The 21,710-nt window shown below is 45.4% G+C and overlaps 1 protein-coding gene across 9 annotated transcripts in view; it reads left to right on the forward strand.

Annotated features, from left to right (window-relative positions):
- The window catches only part of odr4 (odr-4 GPCR localization factor homolog), a 139,071-nt gene that overhangs the window by 111,014 nt on the left and 6,347 nt on the right, over positions 1–21,710 (forward strand). For all 9 annotated transcript variants that reach the window (XM_070887110.1, XM_070887114.1, XM_070887107.1 and 6 more), the window contains 2 exons: positions 4,149–4,181; positions 15,542–15,601. In XM_070887110.1, coding sequence (XP_070743211.1) covers positions 4,149–4,181; positions 15,542–15,601 — 93 coding nt within the window. The remainder of the gene's footprint in view (positions 1–4,148; positions 4,182–15,541; positions 15,602–21,710) is intronic.

A 21,710-nucleotide genomic window follows, 5' to 3' on the forward strand; every position in this document is an offset into this window, starting at 1 on the left:
TAGACAGCAGATGCTCCGATAAATCACTATATAATTTCCACCCCCCACAGACTGTCAAGCAGGATTCAACTGGCCACGTCATAATTGGGCGTTTCTCAACTACCTACCCCCACCTCCCTTTACCTCGGCCGCCCGACCTCTGGTCACCCTACCTCCCCGGGCCTCGGCCGCCCAACCCCCCCTCCTTACCATGGCCACCCGACCCCATCTCTCTCCCCACCCCCACCCCCACCTAACTACATCGACCCGGGCGTTACCAGATTCGGGATGTCGGAAAGGCGTTCCGGGATCCGGAAATACCCGCACCTCGGGCCGGGTGATTCCGGATTTGGGACGTCAGAAAGACATTCCGAGATCCGGAAATACCCGAGATCCAGAATGGCCTCAGTCCCGAGGTTTCCGGATTTCAGACACTCCACCTGTATTACATTTTGGTAGGAAGATTAGGGAGATCACATATTACTTGGTGGTTACGAGTCTAGGTGGGGCAGAGGAACAAAGGGATCTCGGAGTACAAATACACAAATTGCTAAAAGTTGCTACAAAGGTTAGCAAGGACATAAAAAAAGGCCAACCAAGCACTAGGGTTTATTTCTAGAGATAGAGGGCCCAAGTTTCCACACGATAAAAAACGGGCGCCCCTCCGAGCTGGGCGCTCATTTTTCGCGCCTAAAACGGCGGCGGAAAAAAAAACGCGCGATTCTGGAGCGTCCTGCAGCTCCTTGTTTGTTTGGCGCGGCGCCCAGGGGGGCGGAGCCTACACTCGCGCCGATTTTGTAAGTGGGAGGGGGCGGGTACCATTTAAATTAGTTTTTTTCCTGCCGGCAACGCTGCGCGTGCGCGTTGGAGCGTTCGCGCACGTGGAGTGTGAAGGAAACATTGGCACTCGGCCATTTTTGTAGTTCGTTGTAGCTGTTTAATTTTTGAACATTTTTTAATAAAAGCACATTGCCATCAGCACTGAGAAGGCTGCAAGAAGCCTCAGAAAGTTGAGGCAGCCGTTTCCCTCCCCCTCCCCGCCTGCCGTCGGGAACAAACGGCTTTCTCCCCCCCCCCCCCCCCCCCCCCCCCCCGCGGGAATGAACGCCTGCAGCATTCTCCCTGGCTGAAGCACTTTCACACAGGTAGGAAGATGGTTTATTTAATCTTTTCTTTGCTTATAAATGTTTATTCAGGTTGGATTTATTTGTATAATATTTGTAGAAGTATAAATAAGGATTTATTATAGAACTTAATGACTTCCCCTCCCCCCCCCCCCCCCCCCCCCCCACCTCCCACCTCGTTCTGGACGCCTAATTTGTAACCTGCGCCTGATTTTTTAATATGTAGACAAGGTTTTTTCAGTTCTACAAAAATCTTCACTTGCTCCATTCTAAGTTAGTTTGGAGTACGTTTTCACTGTGGAAACTTTGAAATCAGGCGTCAGTGGCCGGACACGCCCCCTTTTGAAGAAAAAATTCTGTTCCAAAGTGGAACTGTTCTAACTGACTAGAACTGCAGAAAAAAAAAATGTGGAGAATTGCGATTTCTAAGATAGTCCGTTCTCCACCAGTTGCTCCTAAAAATCAGGCGCAAATCATGTGGAAACTTGGGCCCATAGAATTGAAAAGTAGGGAAGTTATGCTAAACCTGTATCGAATCTTGGTTAGACCACACTTTTAGAGTACTGCGTACAGTTCTGGTCGCCATATTATGAAATAAATATCGAGGCACTGGAAAGGGTGCAAAGAAGATTTACAAAGATGATACCAGAAATGCGAGGGTATACATACCAGGAAAGGATGAACAGGCTGGGTCTCTTTTCTCTTGAAAACAGAAGGCTGAGGGGTGACCTAATAGAGGTCTTTAAAATTATGAAAAGTGTTCATAGAGTGGATACAGGGAGAATGTTTCCACTTATGGGGACGAGCATAACTAGAGGCCATCAATATAAGATAATCACCAAGAAATCCAACAGGGAATTCAGAAGAAACTTCTAAGAGTGGTGAGAATGTGGAACTCGCTACCACAGGGAGTGGTTGAAGCGAATAGTATAGATGCATTTAAGGGGAGGCTAGACAAGTATATGAGGGAGAAGGGAATAGCAGGTTTGCTGATAGATTTAGATGAGGAAAGACGGGAGGATGCTCGAGTGGAACATTAACGCCAGCATGGACTGGTTGGGCCGAATGGCCTGTTTCTTGCCGTATATCCGATGTAACTAACTGTTGGCCTACGAGCTTTGCATGTTGGTGATGATAATGCTTTAAGATGGCTGGAATTATACATCGAGTCTGTATATATTAAACAATTTTCAGCAGCTCCAGATTGCTCTGAAAAGGCTTTAGATATTGCTTTGAATGCCCTTTGCTTTTGCTTAACTGCAATCCTTCCCTTTGAAGTTACTTTAACAAAGTGTTACTAAGTGAGCTCTAGCTTTAGTTTGTTTTTACTTAAGCTGCAGAGGCAAGAAATGATTGGCTTGTTATCTGCCATCAAGGCTTTACTATCATCAGTAGTCATACAGACTTATTCCCAGTCATTGTTGCTGATCTCCTTGACCTGAAATTTTAAAGGGACTGCACCATTATAAGTTTGGAGGGATGTTCTGAATTTAAATATATTTATTTAAGCAACATTTAATAGCACTAAGTACTGTTGCAGAGATATCTGGTGAAGAAGTCGCTAACATTTTGCATATTTCTTAGCCTCCGCTATTAAAATCCAGACACTAAACAGATGCTAAAGAGCTGTTCCTCATGTTATATGTGGAATTTTTTTTCTGTTAAAGTACCTTATTTATTTACTTATTTACTTGCAATGGATAAGAAAAATTCATTGTCTCTTTCAATGGAGATCCCCACCCTCACTTCCACTCCACAGTACCGTCCTTTGTTACAGCATAACTGACTTACCATGAGGAATGCAACAAGATTTACTAGTGTTGATTGTAATATATAAGGGTAGTTATGATGGAAGTGGGGATACACCTGACTGGAAGTTATTAAAAAAAATTCATAAAATGTTTCCACTATAAATTCATCAACCCCACTCTCCCAGCTCGGGAATGCAAATTGGAGAATTAAGGCTACACACAATTAGGACTGTATTTGTAGCTCTTTATCTGACCCACGGTCCCTTTGAGTGCTCCACATGACATTATTAATTATAATACCCGCCTATTGAGAACTGATCTGTGGCTTCTTCAAATAAACGTGCTCAGTGAGGAAAAATATCTTTTTTTCTGAGGTATGAGTAGCTGTCTGGACCAGCTATATGCATACAGCAGGCCTAGGTTCTTGTGTTCATTCAGATGTGCTGTATTTCCAGATCACTATAGTTAGACAGAACTCGCTGAGTGCAATGGGATGTGCTAACATAAAAAAACAAAGCACTCAGTTTTAATGAGGCTCTGAAAAAAGACCTAGATTCCCCAAATGCTTTATTACTTTAGATTCAGAAAACAATTTATTGAATATCCATGCAAGTTAAAAAAATAAAAAGAAAGACTTGCATTAAGTGCTGTAATGCTGTTTTATCTGTTGATTTTACTTGCTTCTGTATATATTTCTTTATTATAATAAATTTGATTTGTAATCTCGCGTAAAGTATATGGTCTAGTAATGTGTTTTTTTGCCTATTGGAGAAGCATATGTAGTGGGCATACCCTGTACTTTTTCTGATATAAACCCAGTGGGAAATGGCTGGATTGTTGGTATATAGGTGGATTACATCCCCTGCTTAAGGTTAATGTTCAGTTCGTAAGAGTTACAGGTCAAAATATTGAAGTTGTCTTAAGTAGTGAGCATGGCAAAAGAATATTTGGAGATGGCTTGAGCTATGAAGATATCAATTAGCTGTTCTTTATATCCATTGTATTTGCTACAAAGATGTCTCAACAGTTTTCTTTAATAGTTACTTGTAATACTTAAAAGGACCTTGACGTTAAATGTCAAAAAGAACAACTGCTTTTATCTTTTATAAATGTACAAAACCTCCAAATAAACATGTCTTTCATTGTTTATAGAAATATTCCACCCATTACCTAGTATATTTAATGTTTATTTTATTTTAATTGTCGAGCATATTATTCTCCTTTGCTACTACCCACATGTCTAACATTTTGTTTAATTCTTATTTTGTTTTATACTTGGATGGAACGACTATAGAAGAGTTGGAGGTCAAACCAAGCGCAGAGCAAGGTAAAATTAGAGAGAATGTGGATTAACAAATGGAAGGTTATGGGTACATGATGAAAAATGTGAAGAATTAGAGATATATGTCTAGATTATTTTGCGCACTCCTAGACAGTGGGTGGAAAATGTAGCCCATAGTGAAAACGTTGAGGTGGTTATAATTAAGACTGCATATTGAAGGTACAAAATATTGTAACAGAGTTGGTATTTTCATGTAACTCGATGTCTGGTCTAGAATATAACTTATAAATGATCTTATAACATACCATCACCTGGTGTAATATTGTATTTATGAGCAGTGTTGATCAGTGACTTTTTGAAAGGGGAACAGTGTGAAACAGCATTTCACTTGAGAACCAATCTCCAATATGCTGCACCACAGAGTAATGTGATTCCTCCCATGGTGGGCTCCTGGTTTTAATCAAGCCACCGTGGTATGTTGCGAATTGGGGTGATGGCATCTCCTAATAGGAGAAAGGAGGGGTAAATAAAACTATACAGGGTCAATAGCGCTATAGATTTAAAACCACTCTTTCGCTTGCTGCATGGATGTAAGGATAGTCCCCTGTTTCCTAATGTAATTCCAAAGCTTTACTTTACTGGAGAGCCAGAGAAGGGGCAGGGAGTGGTGCTGAATTCAATGGCCTAATGGTGCTGAATTCAATGGCCAGGTAGGCCAGGAATAATCTGATTTGCAAGTTTTCCAAGGACCATAGATCAAGAGAACACAGGTGACCCAAAGGCTGTATAATGAGGACCACTGATTTCAAATTATTGCAGAACACTAGTGCAGCTAACTGGCAAAAAATAGTGCTCCAAATCACAACGTAAACAGTGATTTACAATTCATTCTACGATCCTCAATCTCGGCACATTGACATTTGCTACATCAACATACGCGATATGAAAGGAGAAAAGCTGTGCCATTTCAGCCTTCGAACAAGGCAAATCTTTTAATTTATGCCTTTAATTAAAGTAAGTCATGTGATGCCCACCTTATAAGTTACTTACGATTTCATTTTGCTCCCCATCATTCACTACAGTTGGAAGCCTGAAACTTTCTGTTACATATTCTTGCAGATTTTGTGGATTGTCATTTAAGCTAGTTTATCTTGAATAGAAATTTCATTCGTGCACTTAAATACGAGATAATTCTGTTTGGTCATGAGCCATGCCATTGCCAGGCTTTATAAATTTGCACCTCTCCCATAGACACTTGGCCTCAGCTTGTATGATTCACAATTGAATAGGCTGTAACCAAGCACGGTTTCAAGAAGCATTTTATCAGCTCTGTGGATAGTTCTCATATTGAGACAATGGAAGTAAAATTCAACTTTGGCGGGGCGGAAAATTGGCATTAGTGAATTGTCATCCGTAATACACAGAAACATAGAAAATAGGTGCAGGAGTAGGCCATTCGGCCCTTCGAGCCTGCACCACCGTTCAATAAGATCATGGCTGATCCTTCACCTCAGTACCCCTTTCCCGCTTTCTCTCCATTCCCCTTGATCCCTTTAGCTGTAAGGGCCATATCTAACTCCCTCTTGAATACATCCAGTGAACTGGCATCAACAACTCTCTGCGGCAGGGAATTCCACAGGTTAACAACTCTCTGAGTGAAGAGGTTTCTCCTCATCTCAGTCCTAAATGGCCTACCCCTTATCATAAGACTGTGTCCCCTGGTTCTGGACTTCTCCAACATCAGGAACATTCTTCCCGCATCTAACAATTGAAGTTAGTAGAAAGTAAAATCAGGTAGAATGTATAGCAGCCTGCTGATCCATAGCCATCCATTTTGTGCAGCCTGCAAAGTTGAATTTTGCCCCCATGTTTGCAACATTGGGAAAATGTCCAGGAGGAAAGGAAGCAAATCTCAGACAAATATACTTCCACCACAACACATACAAAAGTCTTCAACTAGAGAATATTCAGTGTTCCAGCATTGCACCATCTCAAACTCTCTTTTATGATGCCAGGATCCTACTCTCTCCACCAGGGAAGTCATTATTCCCATTATGAAGGCAGCTTTGCACTTTTCAGATCTCATCCCAGCATCCCAGATATTTTTTACCAGAGATAATCTGAAAAGGTATTTTCTGCATTGCCAACACTTGCAATTCTTAAAGGAAATCTGGCAGACTTCCTCCTAATTCTATTTTGAATGGTGGCCCATTCATCTTAACATTGAAAAAGCCACTACTGCACAGCCGCGCAGCTTATAGAGAGCGTTGGATAACACTATCCCATATTATTCAAGTAAAGTGACTGGTAATCATAAACTAGACTCAATGGGGTCAAGTTTCGGCCTGAGTTGCTCCTATTTTTTTGGAGCAACTGGTTTAGAATGGAGTATCTTAGAAATTACAATTCTCGGCATTTAGTTTGCTCCAGTTCTAGTCAGTTAGAACAGTTTCATTTTGGAACAGATGTTTTTTTCAAAAGGGGGCGTGTCAGGCCACTTACGCCTGTTTTGAAAGTTTAGGCAGTGAAAACTTACTCCAAACAAACTTAGACTGGGGCAAGTGTAGATTTTTGTATGCTCAGAAAAACCTTGCAAATCAGGCGTAGGGAACAAGGGGAGGAGGGGGGGAAGGGAAGTAATTAAATTCTACAAGCATTCAACAGTGTCTGTCTTATACAAATAAAGAGCCATCCTGACTAAAAAATTATAAACAAAGCAAAGACAAAATAGTGAATATTCCTACCTGTGAGAAGCAGCAGCAGCCTTCGAGCTGCGGTGCTTCAGGTAGGCCTTCCATGTAGGAGACAGGGGCGGCGCCAGTGACTTGACGACAGCCCAACAACAACAGCAGCAAGCAGCCTTCAAGCTGTGGTTCTCCAGGCAGGCCTTCCTTCCATGTTGGAGACAGGGACGGCGTCAGTGGCTCGACGGCAGCCGAAGACACAGCAAGCAGCCTTCGAGCTGCGAAGGGGACTAAGGCCATTCGGCCAAGGGATAGGGGCAGCGGCAGTGGCCGACGGCGGCCGAAGACACAGCAAGCAGCCTTCGAGCTGCGAGGGAAGCTGAGGCCATTTGGCCACGGGATAGGGGCGGCGGCAGTGGCTGACGGCGGCAGAAGACACAGCAAGCAGCCTTCGAGCTGCGAGGGAGACTGAGGCCATTCGGCCAGGGACAGGGAGAGGCAGCCAGATAGCCAGGTTGAAACTTAAATTTGCAGAATGGGTGCTGCATTGTCAACACCACAGATTATGCAATGGTTCGCCATCAATTCACTGCATAGGAGAGAATTGATTAGAGCTCACCACACCAGGAACATCATAGCCCGTAGGCTGATGGGCAGGAGACCTTACCCATGTCGTCAATATCGAGCCAGGCATTCGTACCTGGAAATGAGCGAGGCTGATTGTGTCAAAAGGCTGCTTTCCCGCAGAGAAGTTATCGCTGAGATCTGTGATATGCTGAGATCAGATTTGCAGCCCAGAAGCAGAATGCTGACTGTCTTGTCTGTTGAAGTGAAGGTAACAGCTGCACTTGCCTTCTATGCCTCGGGATCGTTTCAGGCTACAACTGGAGATGTGTGCGTCATCTCTCAACGTGCAATACATGCCTGCGTTTACCAGGTCACGGCTACACTGTATGCGCAGAGGAATGACTTCATCAATTTCCCAATGACCGCACAAGCAATCCATGAGAGGGCTATGGGCTTCTTCAGGATTGCCGGCTTCCCAAAGGTACAGGGCTGCATTGATTGCATCCACATAGCCTTGCGAACACCTGTGGAGGATTCCGAGCAGTACAGGAATAGAAAAGGTTTTCACTCCATCAATGTGCAGCTCGTGTGTGACAACAAGCAGCGCATCATGTCAGTTGATGCGAGATACCCTCAGCGCAATCAATACCTAATATCCAGGGAACATCCATGATGCTTTCATCTTGAGTGAGAGCACTGTCTCAGGCCTGTTCCAGCTTCAACCACAAAGCCAGAGCTGGATGCTCGGGGTTAAAGGTTACGGCCTCGCCACTTGGCCCATGACCTCCCTCCGGAACCCTCGGACATAAGCCGAGCAGCGCTATAATGAGAGTGATGCAGCCACACGCAACATCGTTGAACAGACAATTGGAGTGCTCAAGCAGCGCTTCCGATGCCTGGACCACTCTGGAGGCAGCCTGCAATACTCCCCTCAGCAGGTCACTGAGTTCATTGGCCATCATGAGGAGACAGGATTTGCCAATGGGGATTGCAGGAACACCTCTGGAGATACTGGATGAGCTCGTGAACTGGAAGGCCCGGCTTCTGACTGGTGAGCCTCATCAGCATCGCCAGTCACAGGTAGTGTGGGGGTGTGTCTGGGTGTCACTCTGGGAAACTCGGAAAGGCTTCTCGCCACACTCTCTGGGACTGGTGGAGGCCACCAACCTCTTGTGAGCAGTGATGGCCTTGCAGGTTTCGCGGCTCGCACCGACAATCTGTGACCCTACCTCTGTTACCGTCGCGGTGAGATTCTCGATGGTTGCGAGAATCCTACCCAGAACATCAAGGAGCTGTCGGGTGAGCTGGATGCTCTCCCTGTACAGTCCAACCATGTCCAGTTCCGCGTCTGCCTGTCTGTTAGCAGACCGACTTTGCCGAGTCACCCTCCGGAGAGATGGCATACGGGATTTGACCCCAGAACTGCATTGCTGCATGCCACTTGACCCAGGAGCCTCAGAGATCTGTAACATCATCCTCGGACGAGATGAGTGACAGTGGCAAAAGAGGTGTAAACTACATCTCCTCCCCCCCCCCCCCCCCCCACCCCCGGAATCGGCTGCTCCGTCAATTCCTCCTCTTCCTCCTCCTCCTCCACATGATGCCTGATGTGGAGGGTTGATCCAAGGGATACGGTGCCTGTGACTGGTTATCTGGAAGTAGAAAGCAACAGATGAGTGGTTAGCAGCAGGGGAGGGGGCAGGGTGACATAGATGAGGAAGATCACATAGCACAGGCTCATTTGAAGGACCACCGCTACTCCATTATATCTAGTCCAGAAACACTTATCACATTGCCCCAACCCTAGTCCACAGACACTGCATCACATTGCCCCAACCCGAGTCCACAGATACTGAATCACATTCCCCCAACCCTAGTCCACAGACACTGCATCACATTGCCCCAACCCGAGTCCACAAATACTGAATCACATTCCCACAACCCTAGTCCACAGACACTGCATCACATTGCCCCAACCCAACCTAGGCAGTGTGCAGGACTTACCCTCAGTATGCAAGGGGGCCTCAGTGTTACCACTGGCAGTTGTCCGACCTGAGATGCCGATGAGGCCTGCTACTCGCTCGTCCAGGTCCGTAAGTGGTAGGGTCTGAGGCGGACCATCGCCTGTCTGCACCTATTCGTGGCGGTTGTGGGACTTCTTTGCCTGCAAAGATTAAAATGGGAATGGTTACTAGAGGGTCCATCTGCTCACGTGGCATACACAGATAGCCACCAAAGCACTTATACCAGAACGACTGAATGTAATAGAGTGCTCTGTTTAATGGCCTTGGTAGATGCACGTGGTTCACCAGGAGGACATCGAAGTACGGAAACATCTTATGAGATCTCAAAAAAGCAATCTTAATAATGTGTAAAGATCATTCATGGCAAATAGGGTGCCACACTAAGCCTAGCTATGTGTCATCCATTTTAGGAGGCAACCCACAGAGTGCTCAGACACAGTAACAGCATGAGAACAAATAGTGTGTCACATTTATAATTTAAGTAATAAAGGAGTGCATCAATAAAAATTGTACTCATTGAACTTTTTCCGGCACTGCTTTCCAGTCCTTATCACAGTGTCTGAGGCAGTAACCTCCTCAGCAATCTCCCTCCAGATTCTGTTAAAAATCGATGGCAGGGGTCTAGATCCACCCCCACTGCGTAGTCCCTGCCATCTCCTCTCCACAGCCCCTACAAGAGCTTTGTTAGCCTCCTGTGAAAATCATCTCTCTCACCCTGCCTGCTATTCTCCTCCTCCATCATCAAAATCAAATAATAAAATGGCTGCTTCAGCTCCGGGTGTACTGTGCATGCGCGCGGCTGCGCCCTGCATTAGCGTTTGCAATCGGACAGCAGACCAGAAGCATGGGGCGAAAAAAAATTTAGCGTGCAACCAATATCCTCACGGGGAGTTTTGCTAGTGCTGTTGGGGATAGTTTAAACTAGCCTGACAGGGGGATGGGAACCTGAGAACAAATTCAATGGGGATGGAAGTAAAGCTGAAATGACATAGGAAGAATGTCGAAAGTGAATCTATAAGACAGAGGAAACGGGGATTAGTAAGTAGTAATCAAGGAGGACTTCCTGTGCTAAATAGTATATATTTTAATGCAAGGAGTATAGCGAATAAGGCGGATGAGCTAAGAGCACAGGTAGACACTTGGGAGTATGTCATTATAGCCATTACAGAGACATGGCTGAAAGAGGGACAGGTTTGGCAGCTGAATATTCCTGGTTACAGGATTTTTAGACAAGACAGAGAGGGGGATAAAAAGGGGGGGGCGGCGGTATTGATTAAATAAACTATTACAGCTGTGAGGAGGGATCATCAAATGAGGCCATATGGGTCGAATTGGAAAAATAAAAAAGGGGCGATCACACTGCTGGCCATGTATAATAGACCCCCAATCAGTGGGAGGGAGATAGAAGAGCAAATATGTAGGCAAATTTCTGTGAAGTCCAAAAACCATAGGGCAGTAATAGTAGGGGATTTTAACTATCCTAATATTGATTGGGACAAATATCGTGTGAAGGGTATAGAGGGTGCGGAATTCTTAAAATGCATTCAAGAGAACTTTTTTAGTCCGTATGTAACAAGCCCAACATGAGAGGGGGCGGTTTTGGATTTAGTTTTGGGGAATGAAACTGGGCAGGTGGAAGGGTTATTAGTGGGAGAACACTTGGGTGCCAGTGATCATCATTCAGTCAGATTCAAGGTGGTTCTGAATAAGGACAAGGATAGAGCAGGAATAAAAGTCCCACATTGGGGAAAAACTAACTTTGCTAAGTTGAGAAGCGATTTGGCCACAGTGGACTGGAAACAGCTACTTGTAGGTAAATCAGTATCAGAACAGTGGGAGGCATTCAAGGAGGATATTCAGAGGACTCATGTGGCCTTAAAGAAAAAGGGTGGGAATAACAATTCTAGAGCCCCCTAGATGTCTAGGGACTTACAGGGGAGAATAAAGAAAAAAAGGGAAACTTACGTCATATACTGACAGCTAAATACTGTAGAATCTTTAGAGGAATATAGAAAGTTCAGAGGTAAAATGAAAAAGGATATTAGGAATGCTAAGAGAGAGCATGAAAATTCTTGACAAGTAAAATTAAGGAAAGCCCAAAGATGTTCTATAAATATATTAAGAGCAAGAGGATAACTAAAGAAAGACCAGGAGAGTAATCTTGGTGTGGAGGCAGAAGATGTTGGTATGATTCTTAATGAATACTTTGCGTCTGTTTTCACAAATAAAAGGGGCAATGCAGATACTGCTATTGAGGAGGAGTGTGAAATTCTGGATGAAATATATACAGTGAGAGAGGAGGTATTTCGGCGTTGAGCAGGTTTGAAACTAGATAAGTCTGCAGGCTTGGATGAAATGCATCCCAAGCTGTTGAGCGAAGTAAAAGAGAAAATAGCAGTGGCCTTGACCATCATTTTCCAGTCCTCTTTGGATTTGGGCATGGTGTCGGAGGACTGCTAATGTGGTATCCTTGTTTAAGAAGGGAGAAAGGGATAAGCTGAGTAATTACAGGCCTGTCAGCCTAACTCAGTGGTGGGAAAATTATTGGAAAAAATCCTGAAAGACAGGATAAATCTACATTTAGAAAGGTACAGATTAATTAGGGGCAGTCAGCATGGATTTGTTAAGGGAAGATCGTGTTTGACTAGCCTGATTGAATTTTTCGAGGAGGTAACCAGGAGGGTCGATGAGGGTAGTGCGTACGATGTAGTGTATACGAACTTTAGCAAAGCTTTTGATAAGGTCCCACATGGTAGACTGATCACGAAGGTTAAAGCCCATGGGATTCAGGGCAAAGCGGCAAGTTGGATCCAAAATTGGCTTAGAGGTAGGAAGCAAAGGGTAATGGTTGATGGATGTTTTTGTGACTGGTAGGATGTTTCCAGTGGGGTTCCGCAGGGCTCAGTACTGGGTCCCTTGCTTTTTGTGGTATACATCAATGATCTAGATTTGAATATAGGGAGTATGATTAAGAAATTTGCAGATGATAGTAAAATTGGCTGTGTGGTTGATGATGGTTGAAAGTCATGGGCTGCAGGAGGCTATCAATCTACTGATCAGGTGGGCAGAATAGTGACAAATGAAATTTAATTCAGAAAAATGTGAGGTAATGCACTTGGGAAGGGCTAATAAGGAAAGGGTATCCACATTAAACAGTAGGCCATTTAGAAGTTTAGATGACCTTGGAGTGCTTGTCCACAGATCCCTGAAAGTAGCAGGCCAGGTGGATAAAGTGGTTAAGAAGGCCTACGGAATGCTTGCCTTTATTGGCCGAGGCATAGAATACAAGAGCAGGGAGGTTATGCTTAAATTGTATAATACTCTGGTTAGGCCACAGCTGGAATACTGCGTGCAGTTCTGGTTGCCGTATTATAGGAAGGACATGATTGCACTAGAGAGGGTGCAGAGGAGATTTACTAGAATGCAGCCTGAAATGGAGAATCTTAGCTATGAGGACAGATTGGATAGGATGGGTTTGTTCTCATTGAAACAGAGGAGGCTGAGAAGCGACCTCATTGAGGTGTATAAAATTTTGAGGGGCCTGGATATAATGGATAGCAAGGGCCTATTTCCTATGGTGGAAGGGTCAATTTTTAGGTGGTTGACGAAAGGTTTTGAGGGGATGCTTCTTCACCCAGGCAATTGTGGGGGTCTGAAACTCACTGCCTGGAAGGGTGTTGGATGCAGAAACCCTCACTACATTTAAAAGGTGCTTGGATGGGCACTTGAAGTGCCATAACCTGCAGGGTTAGGGACCTAGAGCTGGTAAATGGGATTAGACTGGATAACCTCCTGTTGGCTGGCACAGATACGATGGTAAGTACTGCAGGGAATCGAATACGGCCAGGGTGATCTCCTGGACTAGTTTCGATCGCCTAGATTGGTCGGAGAGGAATTTTCCCAGATTTAGTTTCACCAATTGGCCTGGGTTTTTATCTTTTTTTGCCTCTCCCAGGAGATCACATGACACTGATTAGGGTGGAGTGTAGAATGTTGCGGTGCGAGAGGTGTTGCAGTTGTGTGAGGCGGAGTGGTTGGGCCGAATGCTCTTTACCTTTCCACCATTGTTCGTAGGTTTATATGTAACCTTCAGGGCTGCAGACCAAGGGCCGTGTGGCTCTTTGTCGGCCGGAGCGGACACGATGGGCCGAAATGGCCTCCTTCTGCGCTGTAGATTTCTATGTTTCTTTGCGCAGTACGACCGATTTTGTTTAGGGCTGGAACTTTCGACTCTGGCACACAAATTCTGTCATGCAACGCCAGAGTTAGCGCTAACACCCGTCGTGAACTTTCATTTGGCAAAAGTTGCGCGCTCTGGCGCTAACGCTGACCCAGCGCTAAAATTTTGATTCCTCCGCGATTTGCGCCTAGAAAAGGCAAAATCCCAAGAATCCAAGAATCCAGCCCAATGACTCATACCAGGTCTATCTGTTGTGGCAGCTTTTCTAAACTTGCAACACTTTCATATGAACCATGCTGAGGCTATTGGTTCATCTGAGCTACAATTTTTAGTAATAGTAGTAATACTCCAATTCAGCTTCACAAAATCCTTGTATTTATATTTCCACACCTTCAGACCTACCCATCTGTCTCCTCACCCCGCCCAAAATGATTTAGCTGTCAAACAATTGCTTCAATACTATTTAGTAAGACATATTCTTTCATGGATTCTGTATAAAATGTCATAGTCATTTGTATACACACAAAACTTGTACTATTTATCCTTTACCCATATGCCTTGGATGTCGCAATCTGTCCTCATGCCGCATTTCTCCCATAACTATTCTACCAATTTTCTCTCAACATACATTTGCTTTCTGCGCTGGGTGCACAATATAATGTAATTTAGTTTAGTATTACAGCCCTAATTGGGTGTAATTTAACACAGCATGATAGGAATCCATTTTGGAGACTCCAGTATATTCTTATCAAATTAAGTCCTTTGCAGTTTACATAGTTATGTATCAGATAGCAACTGCATACTTTATTAAGGGCCATGCATCAGAATGGCAACTAACTTTTCCACAGCCAGGAGCAGTTTCCAAGAATATCTCAAGTTTGAGACTTAATGTCATGTTACCCACTTTTCTTTTGCTTTGCAGCGCACTAGTTATGAGTCTTCGTTCTTTGTTGTTAAAATCATTATAGTTTTTGGAGTTTAAAATTGAGATGTTCCTCATGAGTTAACTTGTTGAACGTAAGAACATAAGAAATAGGAGCAAGAGTAGGCCCCCGGCCCCTCGAGTCTGCTCCGCCATTTAATAAGACTATGGCTGATCTGATCATGGACTCAGCTCCACTTCCCTGCACTCTCCCCATAGCCCTTTATTCCCCTATCGCTCAAAAATCTGTCTATCTCCGCCTTAAATATATTCAATGACCCAGCCTCCACAGTTCTCTGGGGCAGAGAATTCCATAGACTTACAATCCTCTGAGAAGAAATTCCTTCTCATCTCAGTTTTAAATGGGCGGCCCCTTATTCTGAGACTATCCCCTACTTTTAGTTTCCCCTATGAGTGGAAATATCCTCTCTGCATCCACCTTGTCGAGCCCCCTCATTATCTTATATGTTTCGATAAGATCACCTCTCATTCTTCTGAACTCCAATGAGTATATGCCCAACCTACTGAACCTATAAGTCAACTCATCATCTCCGGAATCAACCTCGTGAACCTTCTCTGAACAGCCTCCAATGCAAGTATATCCTTCCTTAAATACGGAGACCAAAACTCTACGCAGTACTCCAGGTGTGGCCTCACCAATGCCCTGTACAGTTGTAGCAGGACTTCTCTGCTTTTATACTCTATCCCCCTTGCAATAAAGGCCAGCATTCCATTTGCCTTCCTGATTACTTGCTGTACTTGCATACTTACATTTTGTGTTTCATGGACAAGGACCCCCAGGTCCCTCTGTACTGCAGCACCTTGCAATTTTTCTCCATTTAAATAATAATTTGCTTTTCTATTTTTGTGAATCACTTGTGAAAGTTTAATTGTCTTTTATTGTTGTCAATAACATCCTGTGCATTTAATACTCACCTGGCATGCATTGATTATCCAAAGAAAATTATGGTTCTATAGGGAAGAAAGTTAATTTTGGCTAATCAGAATTCTATTTTCTTTGTTCAAAGAACCAGAAGCAGAATTCAAACCAGAAGAGGAGGACATAGAGTCTGGGTTTAATTACAAGGGTAAGTTACATATAACTAGGTAGTATTCCTCGTTTTGTTGAAATTGTTAATACAAGTTCCTGTAGGACTATTTCCTATGTTTATGGAGTTGTTGCCTTCCAGTTTTCTGAAGACAGGGATATTCAAGGAATAACTGTGGAAGAGGGCTTAATCTGAAGGAATTATGTCTTCCATTTGTCTTTCTTAAGCTTAATTATTTGCATACAGTTTCCCCTTTTGAAGTATTGAATATGAGAAAAGATAGGACTGTGCTCATCCTACTGTTCTCAGTTGAATCTATTCTCGTGCTGGACTTGATAGTGCAAGGTTTTGGAGGGCTCTGGCAGCTTTCTATTTCAAGGGCTTGACTGTCTGTGCATCTCTATCTCACTGCCCAAAAGGAAGGCCTGCCAGATGCCTCCATGAGGAGTCCCCATGACTAGAGGGGGAGGGGAGGGTGGAATTTACATTACTATATTAACCATCTTTTGTCTCGATGTAGGGAGAACAGGCACGGGATCATGGTCCGAGATTAACCCTTGCCTATTAATTGTTATGCAGGCAGCATGGTGATTATTATGAGAGCTATCTGTGCTGTTCATTGTCTGCATACAAGAGGAGGATGCCTGATATCGGAGTTCCAAGATGTTACTTAAAGGCAGCCGGTACCTCCTTAAAGGGGAGCTGCAAACCATGTAGAAATTGTCTCTGAGGTGAAATGGCTGAAACTGGCAGAGAGTGGACACTAAAGTTCTCAGATGCTGCACTTGGAGACCTTAGTGTAGAAGGTAGACAGGTGGAGGGACATTCTGTATCTCCTGAGGGCAAGGAAGCCTTCCAGGCATCTGATAGTAGGCAGTGGGAGGAAGTTGCAGACAAGTTGATTACAAGGAGCATGGCTTTTCGGACATGGATGCAATGCTGGAAGAATTTTAAAGACCTGACAAGAATTGTCAAGGTAAGAACAGTCTTCAAATGGCATTTAATAACATAGCCTCCTTAACTGCTGAATTCACACCACCCCATCCCCCACCAACCTCGGGGAGGGCTAACAATGCAAGGGAATACACATTAAGTGATAGGACACTGAGAAGTGTAGAGGAACAAAGGGACCTTGGAGTGCATGTCCACAGATGCCTGAAGGTAGCGGGCCAGGTAAGTAAGGTGGTTAAGAAAGCATACGGAATAGTTGCCTTTATTAGTTGAGGCAGAGAATACAAGAGCAGGGAAGTTATGCTTGAACTGTATAAAACACTAGTTAGGCCACAGCTGGAGTACTGTGTGCAATTCTAGTCACCACATTACAGGAAAGATGTGATTACATTAGAGAGGGTACAGAGGAGATTTACTAGGATGTTGCCTAGACTGGATAATTTTAGCTATGAGGAAAGATTGGACAGGCTGGGTTTGTTTTCTTTGGAACAGAGGAGGCTGAGCGAAGACCTTATTGAGGTATATAAAATTATGACCTAGATAGAGGGAATAGGAAGGACCTATTTCCCTTATCAGAGGCGTCAACAACCAGGGGACATAGATTTAAAGTAATTGGTAGGAAGTTTAGAGGGGATTTGAGGGGAAATTTCTTCACCCAGACCAAGGTGAGGGTCTGGAACTCACTGTCTGAAAGGGTGGTAGAGGCAGAAACCCTTACCACAGTTTTAAAAGTACTTGGAAGTGTCGTAACCTACAGGGCTACGGACTAAGAGCTGGAAAGTGGAATTAGGCTGGATAGCTCTTTGTAGGCTGGCATGGACAAGATGGGCCGAAATGGCCTCCTTCCGTGCTGTAAATTTCTATGATTCTATGAACCTACAATCTGCAACAATCAGTATAACACAGTTAAATGGATATCCTTCACCTCACTCTCACACACTCAGCACTATTATAAACTTCACACTCACATCTCACACACACATACTGCAGTTATTCAATGATGGCAGCCACATTACCCAAACATGTCTCATTAATACACTTCTCTCTTTCTTGCAGGAGATGGTGGCACATAGCACTAGGCAGCAGATTGCCACCAGTGGAGGAGCAATGTAACTATGCACCCTTTCCCCCCATTGAGGAGATGATGCTAGCGATACTGAGATGGGGCAGAGCGGAGGCCGTGGCCATTGGCAACATGGAGGACACACCAAGCAGGATTTCTTCATACCTAATCCTCCTCTCTTCTCACTTCTTCCTCACCTCACACACACTGCATGACAAGCTGCAGATGCTCTCAACACATACAATTCTTCCTCTCTGCTCTCCCCGCACCACAACCTAATGCTTGTCCCTATTTCATTTCAGCTTGTTAGGATGTGGACGTCCCTCAACCATTGGAAATCGAGGAGAGATCTGCTTGTAATGAGTCACCTGGTATAAGTGCACAAGAGCCAGGGCAGCGGAACAGGATGCCACAGGTGCCAGCTCGCCAGAGGGTGAGGTCAAATACTAGATCTGCTGCAGAGGACTGAGATATGGACTTTGATGCGCCGGGCTACCGAGGAAGATTAATAGGCATACACCAAGAAATGCGGTGCACTGAGAAGCCTGCTAGAGAGCTTGCACTCAATGTCACGTAGCATGGAGGCATGCGTGCACTTCCAACTTTGTGCAGAGCTTAGAGCCCATCTTTTCCAACATGGAAAGGTTGATCACCTTAATTAGCACCACAGTGGAACCCACTGTGAAAATCTCATGATGAATCTGACATCTTCCATCACAGCACTAAATGTTGCCATGAAAGCCTAGATAGCTGCCATCTTGGCTCTGGTGCCACTGTTGAAAGGGGCTTCGAGAGCGTCACAGCAGTCCAGCACTCTATTTTCCAACAGAGCACTAGGAATACTGAGTTGCTGCCCCAGGAGAGTGGCATTGGCTCCATGGAAAAGTAATCTGCTGTCCTCTCTCCGGAGGACAGCCTACCTGCTTCCGCACCTGCCACTCCATCAGTGCCCTTGCTGTTGCCTTGAGCTCCTCGAAGTCGCCCTCCAAGACCATCTGCAGTCACCTCAATTGAAACTCAGCAGCCTTCCTCCTGCCAAGCTCCAGCCTCTGGGGAAGCACCTCACAGGAGCACCAAGATAGGGAAAGGAACATGGAAGACAGGTATTTATGGTAATTAGTTTGTGTAAAGTGTGAGATTATTGATTTGATAAATTTGGTTTTAGATTTGCATTAAATGTTGGCTTTTATATTTGGAGTCAATTGAGGGGGGGAACAGACAAAGGGGAATATTTCAGGGTTCAGATTGGGAGCATGCAAGGCAACTTACCTGGAAGTCCTGAATTATTTTTTAAAATACCGCTCGTGAGAGGGCCATCGTGCCAGTTAGGGTCGTATTGTGCTGGGCGAGGTTCTGCACGTGGTGTCAGATCCAGTGCAGCCTTCCAAAATAGCAATTGTGGTCTGCAGTCAGCATTGCATACTCATTCAGGTGATTATCTCCCTTCTCTCCAACTTGCAATACTCTCATGAACAATTCCTCCTGCACCAAGATGGTACACTGTGCACTTCCCGTCAGAAGTGTGTGCACGCATCTTGGATACCATTCTGGATCATTGGGTGGCTTCGTAGCACCCGAAATATGTGGCCCAATTTAACCTCCAGTATGTTTTAAAACATGGTTAAAAGATTCCAAAACAAGATAGCCCACGTTGGCACAGCTGAAACAGATGTCGAAGATCATAAACATAAATTCATTTTTTACAGTTCTTTGACGGGGTGTATTACAGCTCCCTCGAACGAGGATAACTTGCTTCCACGAGAGTTCACAGATGTTCAATGAAGGACCCGATGTTCCAGTCATGAACTCCAGTTGAAGGGGTGGAAGATGCCTGTGCGTGGATTTTTTTAACATGTGGTGACCATTGCACACCAGCCACCATTCGGGCTTGACAGAGCTAGGTCTTTATCCAATGGCAAGGATTAACTAGGACGACTGGAGACCTGCTCTGCTGCACAGACCTAGTGCGCACACATATCGCAGTGTGGGCAGGTCCGTGCTGCAATGGGCCCTTGGCTCTTCAGGGCTCCATGCCCTCATTCGCCGCACCTCCACCACGATGTTCCAGGGCCCGGCACTCCAACTCTATTTATAGCCCTGACCTCACACAGGTCGGGGCAGCCCACAATAGGTAATAGGGCATCAATGACTATGGTGACATCAAGGCAAAATAGAAAAAAGTCAGTGATGATTACCTATTATCAGCGACCCGGCTTGGAAATCGGCACGGTCCTGGCCTGCAAGACCATCAGCAGGCCGGGGCCATTGGAGGGAGCAGCATGCGGCGGCATACCACTGCAGGGAGCAGCACGTGCTGCTGCAGGAGGGCGACGGCTGTGAAGCCAGGTCGCTGATTGCAGTGTGGGCAGGCACAGCAGGAGGGACGAAGGAGCGGCAAGAGTTTGTAGATGGAAGTGACCAGGGCCCAGGAGAGGCGTGAGTTTGGGGCACAGAGGAGGCGAGGGCCCAGGGGCAGCACAGGTCAGCCTACACTGCGATCTTTGTGCGCGCTGGGTCCGTACAACAGAGCTGGTCTCCAATTGTCCTGGTTAATCCTTGCCACTCGACCAAGACCTAGCTCTGTCAAGCCCGTGTGGTGACTGGTGTGCAACGGCCACCACATGTTAAAAAAATCCACGCACAGGCATCTTCCACCCTTCAAGAAGTAGTTCGGGATCTGGAACATTGGAACACCTGTGAACTCATCCCTTTTTGGAGTGGAAGCAAGTCATCCTTGATACGTCCTTACTATACAGTATAAATGCACATGAGGCCCATGGCTTGAGAGAAGGTCAGTCTATGACCTGTCCTTTATTCCTTAGCACTCAAGTGATGAAGGTGGGTGGAGCTTCCCCTTTTATACCTGAAGGTAAGGTCCAGGTTAGGAGTGTCTCCCACCTTGTGGTCATTGTTCTCACAATGTACAACTTAGGTCAGATTATACACATGGGTTACAATGCTGGTTGAATATATGACATCACCTCCCCCCCCCCCCAAAGTCTTATTGGGATCACAGGTTGAGTCTCTGGTGGTTTACGCTCTCTTGCAGAGCGCCTGAGTTGGGGCTCCGGTTGTTGGGCGCTGGCCTGAGTGTCTATTGTTGGCGGTGCCTCAAGCCTATCCACACTGCCCACAGTGACTCGGCTCTCCTCCCTTTGGTTCCGGTGTGCGGTCACCTGTGGTGGAGTGAACTCTACATCGTGTTCTTCCTCTGCTTCTTCTATGGGGTTGCTGAACCTCCTTTTTGTTTGATCCACATGTTTGCGGCAGATTTGTCCATTGGTAAGTTGAACTACCAGAATCCTATTGCCCTCTTTGGCAATCACAGTGCCTGCGAGCCATTTGGGCCCTGCAGCGTAGTTGAGGACAAAAACAGGATCATTTACATCAATACATCGCGCCCTCGCATTCCTGTCATGGTAGTCATATTGTGGCTGGCGCCTGCTCTCGACAATTTCTTTCATGGTGGAGTGTATAAGGGATAGCCGGGTTTTGAGCATCCTTTTCATTAGCAGCTCTGCGGGTGGAACCCCTGTGAACGAGTGTGGTCGGGATCTATAGGCCAACAGAAGGCGTGATAAGCGGGTTTGTAGGGAACCCCCTTGGATTCTGAGCATCCCCTGTTTGATTATCTGCACTGCTCGTTCTGCCTGGCCGTTTGAGGCCGGCTTGAACGGTGCCGTTCTGACATGGTTAATTCCATTGCCTGCCATGAAATCCTGGAATTCACTGCTTGTGAAGCACGGGCCATTGTCGCTGACCAAGATGTCCGGTAGACCGTGGGCGGCGAACATTGCCCGTAGGCTTTCTACCGTGTCAGAGGATGTGCTTGAATTTAAAATGTCACACTCGATCCATTTGGAGTAGGCGTCTACTACAACCAAAAACATTTTTCCCATGAAAGGACCTGCGTAGTCCACATGGATGTGTGACCAAGGCTTGGCGGGCCATGGCCAGGGGCTAAGGGGGGCTTCCCTGGGCGCATTGCCCAGGGGGCACACGTGTTGCACCTGCGAACACAAAGTTCCAGATCTGCGTCTATCCCTGGCCACCAAACGTGTGACCTGGCAATTGCCTTCATCATGACAATGCCCAGGTGCTCATTGTGGAGTTCTCTGATGAACACCTCTCTGC

The sequence above is a fragment of the Pristiophorus japonicus genome, chromosome 8 (genome assembly GCF_044704955.1).
Source record: "Pristiophorus japonicus isolate sPriJap1 chromosome 8, sPriJap1.hap1, whole genome shotgun sequence".
NCBI classification, from domain to species: Eukaryota; Metazoa; Chordata; class Chondrichthyes; family Pristiophoridae; genus Pristiophorus; species Pristiophorus japonicus.